Here is a 4,703-nt window from a genome sequence, read left to right on the forward strand (position 1 = left end):
CACACCCCATCCGTGCAATCAAGCTACATGTGCCATACTGATCTGTCCCATTAGACAGCTTTAAGCTTACAATCTATATTGCTTGATTACCGTTACAGATTGTAAGGGGTCACTAAGTCTGCTTCAATTCTTATCATAATGATAATTTGATTCAAGGAAGCTTTGTTGGCAGACTAAGGCATTTTACCATTTATAGCAGCAGGATAACATTTCCTTGGTCAAGAACTGTGTCTGATGGGTCTTAAGAGTTGCTATCAAAGTTTAGCAATAGCTAATGCACACAGAGACTAGTACTGATATAACATTTATTGAATACTTCCACTCTAGTGGATGAAGTGTCTGTACAAAACCAAACATCTTTTAATTTCTGCTTCACATTAAAATCAAACAGATCTAAAACAGTCACCTCAATCAAAAACCCCTACAGCTACAACAGCTTCTTTGAAGCCATGGTAACACTTAAATATGGTTAAGACGTCAATGCAGAAATTTGGTTTGTTAGAATGCTCAGTGAGCTTTAGCTTCGCAAAGTTATAAAAGGCAAAATTGTGTTTCACAGATACAGTCCACTGGAATCACCAACACTGGACAACTGTTAAGTAGTAAGAGTCCTGAGATAACAAGGAATACTGGTATCCTTTAGACAGTTTTCTGTTGTCCTTTCTTTCCAATAAGAGATTTGTGGATATGTGGTATTACACCTAAGATAAAAAAAAAAAAAACAAACAAGAATTAAGGCAAGGTTGAAGTAGATTTTCCTCGTATCATTTGAGACAGATAGTATTGTATTTGCTTTTTACAAACATCATAATACACAATCAGTGGTGAGAAACCTATTTGACTTTAAGTTTAGTTTGAATAGTAATTAATTGGAGTTACATACCACCACCAGCAATTGTTGCCTTAATGAGAGAGTCCAATTCTTCATCTCCTCTTATTGCAAGCTGCAAGTGACGGGGAGTGATACGCTTCACTTTTAAGTCTTTGGATGCATTTCCTGCCAGCTCAAGAACCTGCAGACAAAAGCACTTTCAGTCCCTACCCATCAAGCATAGATTGCATGAGTTAATGACATTTCCGAAACAATATCTGGCAGGCACTGTAGGCTAGGCTACATAGAGTGTTATCAGGGCTTTGTGTAACTAAGTTCTGCAGCATGCACCATTAAGTTCTGTAACTGACTACATTGCAAGATACTCTTCATTCTCATCCCTTCCACAAGAGAGCTTATAGTTGAAGATACTCATTCTACAACAAAAATGCAGAGTTCTGTGGCATCTTGGGAAAAAATGCCAAGTCCCACAACTGCAGTCAGGGAGTCCATGCCCCTCCATATGACATAACCAGGGTAGCTCACATCTTAAAGCCAGTTTCAGGTCTGCTCATGAGGCCTTGAATACATTTTAAATGCTACAGCAGCACAGCTACAGTGCTGGCATTGCAGCATTTCAAGTGTAGACATTACCTACACTGACAGGAGGGCTTCTCCTATCAGCATAGGTAATCCACCTCCCTGAGAAGCAGCAGCAGCTAGATCAACAGGAGACCTCTTTCATTGACCTAGCATTATGTACACAACAGATTAGATTGGCTTAGCTACACTACTCAGGGGTGTGGATTCTTCACACCCTTGAGCGATGTAGCCATCTCAACCTAACTTTTAGTGGAGACCAGGCCCTTAGGGACATCAGTTTACACTTTTTACTAACTAAAGTGAATTTGTAGAACAAAATAAAAAAAGATTGAAGCAGAGGTTCTAGAGCACAACTCTACAGCAAATTCCATGATCACAGAATTGCAGAATACAAGCAGCCCTGGTCATTATGCAGGTCCAGCAATGTCAGCTGTCTTCCACATATCATCAACTTCACCTCAGCTGTCAGGTACTCCAGGATGGCAGCACTGTATACAGCAGCTGTGGCTCCCACACGTCCATGACTGGTAGTCCTAGATTTCAAATGTCGGTGGATGCGGCCAACAGGGAACTGCAAGAGATCAGACTGGATAAGACTATGTTGCAGACATCACTGGGGCAAGAGTGCCTGTAAAGCAGCAATCCTTACACCTCTTGCTTGTGTATAGCACCCAGGCAGCAAAAAAGAACAGACCAAGCTGATGTTGGCTATATGGCACAAGTAGGTCCGCATTTACGGTAGCAGTTTGAGTGTGCATCTAGCAGGATCTCCAATAGGAGAATATACTGAAATCGCTATCTTATCACCCACGTATAATGAGGTCAGTGGCTGCTGCTGCTACTATTAATAGCATAGTTTCAGTCCCAGTCCCAGTCCCTCCAGCAAAACTTGCTGGGGGCCTGTCTCAGCCAAACCCAGGCATCTGAGGGTCAAGAGTCAAGCTCTCACAAAATAGAGAGATTAGTTTACATAATTATAACAAGGACACTAGAGATTTTGCCCAGAAAGCATATAAAAAAAACCAAACTTGGCATTCTTGTCTCAAGAGGAGGAAACGAGCTGAAGTTAAGAAAATGAGATCATGTAATCAGGTGAGGAGCCGGGACTTTTAAAATAAGCCATCAAATATCACAAGATTTGCAATAAAAGGAATGTTCCCCCTGTAACTTTGGAGGGCCCTCAGGCAAACCCCCTCCCAGTTCGGGGCGGGTGTGTTGTAAGCAGACAGTTCGCCCAGTGCTCACCTGCAGACCGGCTCTCTGTGAGCGGGACACTGCCTTCGTCTTGGTCTTTCCGGAGTCTTTCCCAGCTTTACCGCCAGCCTAATGCAAAGAGAGACTGTGAGCAGCAGCATATGCCACAAGCGTGGCGTGCTCCATCCTGCCCCGTACGGAACTTAAGTGGCGAAGGCAGTCGGCGCCCTAGATGCGAGCAGTAGACGCGCCATTCGCCCGCCACGCGCATGCGCCTCCAACGTGAAGACGCGCTCACCCCGCGCATGCGCCTCTAACCTCTAGCCAGCACTGATGCGCGCGCGTCTTATTCCTCCACGCTTAGTGGCACGAACTGAGCGCATGCGCCACAATCACTCTCTCCTCCCCCCCCCCCGCGGCCGGACCACGGCGCCCGCCCCCCCCCCCCCCCCCCCCCCCCCCCCAAGTTTAGCACTAGCTAGCGCCTCCCATTCGTACAACCGCAACCACCCACTCGTTAACCTCTTTCCCTCGCATGCTTCTACCCCCCGCCAACCGCTGCGGCTCGTTCACCTCAGCTTCTACCATTGCCGCAGCAAGGCGACGCAGCCGCACGCCCTACCGAGGCCGGCTCCCGCGGCCCCCTTACCATTATGAGCTTTGTTGCAACGCCACGCGGGGATAGGAAAAAACGAGCGTCTCACACACCGAGCGTACCCAACTACACCACCTCCCCCGCACCCGCCGCGATTCAAACTGCGCCCGCTCCCGCCTTCCGCGAGCGCTTTATAACCGCCGAACGTGCCCGCATCCGGGAACCCGGATCCCACTACTAGCCAATCACCGCAGAGTGGAGACGGGCCTTAGCTGAGGCGCCGGAACCAATCATATGTCAACGACGGGGAGGGGCTGGCAGTGTTGATTGACTGACAGGAGCGGGCAACCCGCTTACTCCAGTCCTCAATGGAAACTCCGCCCATATTTAAAGTGACGTCACCCACACCCCTCTGGGTTCTCGGGTGTGGTGAGTGCGCGGTTCCTGTCGTTCCATCAACACCAGTTCCTGGGGGAAACTGGGGCCTCTGCTCTGTGCCTGCCTCCAGCTATCCTGCATCCCCCACGGGCTTATCTCACCACAGGGGGTGCCTGCTGGTGCAGCTAGCAGCGTTGCCAAACTCTGGCGTTCAGAAAGCATGAGTCACGCTCCCTCCCCCCCCACATGGAGCAGGCTTTAAAGATCAGGAGCATCAAACGCGGGGAGGGGGTATGTCATTTTCCCTGGAGCTTGAGCCTGTAGAGTGCTCACAGGTCACGTTTTAGATTTCTGCCCCTGAACAGGGCAGTTAGAAACAGGTTTTAATAAGAGCCAATGAGATTCTCATGTAATCACATAATTCCAAGGGCCAGGACTTTAAAGAAGATGCCAGCTATTGCAAGAGTTGGCCAGGTTACATTTCTTCACTACCACAACAGTGTTTGTTGCAGCGACTGCCCACCTGCTGCCTGCTTACCCCAGACGCAGACCTGAGGGTGGATTTCTTTAGGACCTTCCCATGTCTTCCAAAGAGGCTCAGGACAGTTACCTATTGTAGCCACAGGGTACCATGGGCATAAGAGCTCCAGTTATGTGTTGAGGGGCAAGGAAGATGTTTCCAATTGAATTAGCTTAACATCATTAATAAGGGTTCCTACTGCTCACCCTTCTCAAGCTCAAATCTTTGAAGGCATAGTGCAGCCTGTGTATATGTCTACACAAGAAGTCCCCAAAACCGTTAAAATTAATTGGCAATCTAAACTCAGCTAAAACTTCGTGTAGACATTTTGCCAGGAGCTGGGGGGGAGGGAAGGGGTAATAAAATACAATAGATCCTTCCTGGACAGATTTTTCCATAACTTCATTAGGCATCTTGCAATATTCTTCAAATGACCTGGTATGAACCACTGTCAGGATAGGAGATCAAAGACATTACTGTTTGATGCAGTATGGCAATTCCTATGTACCTAAATCAGCAGTCATAAAATTGGAACATGTAGTGGCAGGATATTCTCAGTGAAGCACCCTTGATTTATGAATTCATTTCGCATCCTACTAGAT

At 47.4% G+C, this 4,703-nt stretch overlaps 1 protein-coding gene across 1 annotated transcript; it reads right to left on the reverse strand.

Annotated features, from left to right (window-relative positions):
• Positions 1-288: 288 nt before the first annotated feature.
• Positions 289-3,417, reverse strand: LOC112114848 (histone H2A.Z). The gene is made up of 5 exons (XM_024211755.2): positions 3,258-3,417; positions 2,660-2,737; positions 1,872-1,985; positions 884-1,013; positions 289-701 (listed from the first exon to the last, which is right to left on the reverse strand). The coding sequence occupies exons 1-5, from the start codon at positions 3,258-3,260 to the stop codon at positions 640-642; spliced, it is 387 nt and encodes a 128-aa protein (XP_024067523.1). The 5' UTR covers positions 3,261-3,417; the 3' UTR covers positions 289-639.
• Positions 3,418-4,703: the final 1,286 nt, after the last annotated feature.

Source organism: Terrapene carolina, unplaced genomic scaffold (assembly GCF_002925995.2).
Source record: "Terrapene carolina triunguis isolate 2854851 unplaced genomic scaffold, T_m_triunguis-2.0 Scaffold706, whole genome shotgun sequence".
Taxonomy (NCBI): domain Eukaryota; kingdom Metazoa; phylum Chordata; order Testudines; family Emydidae; genus Terrapene; species Terrapene triunguis.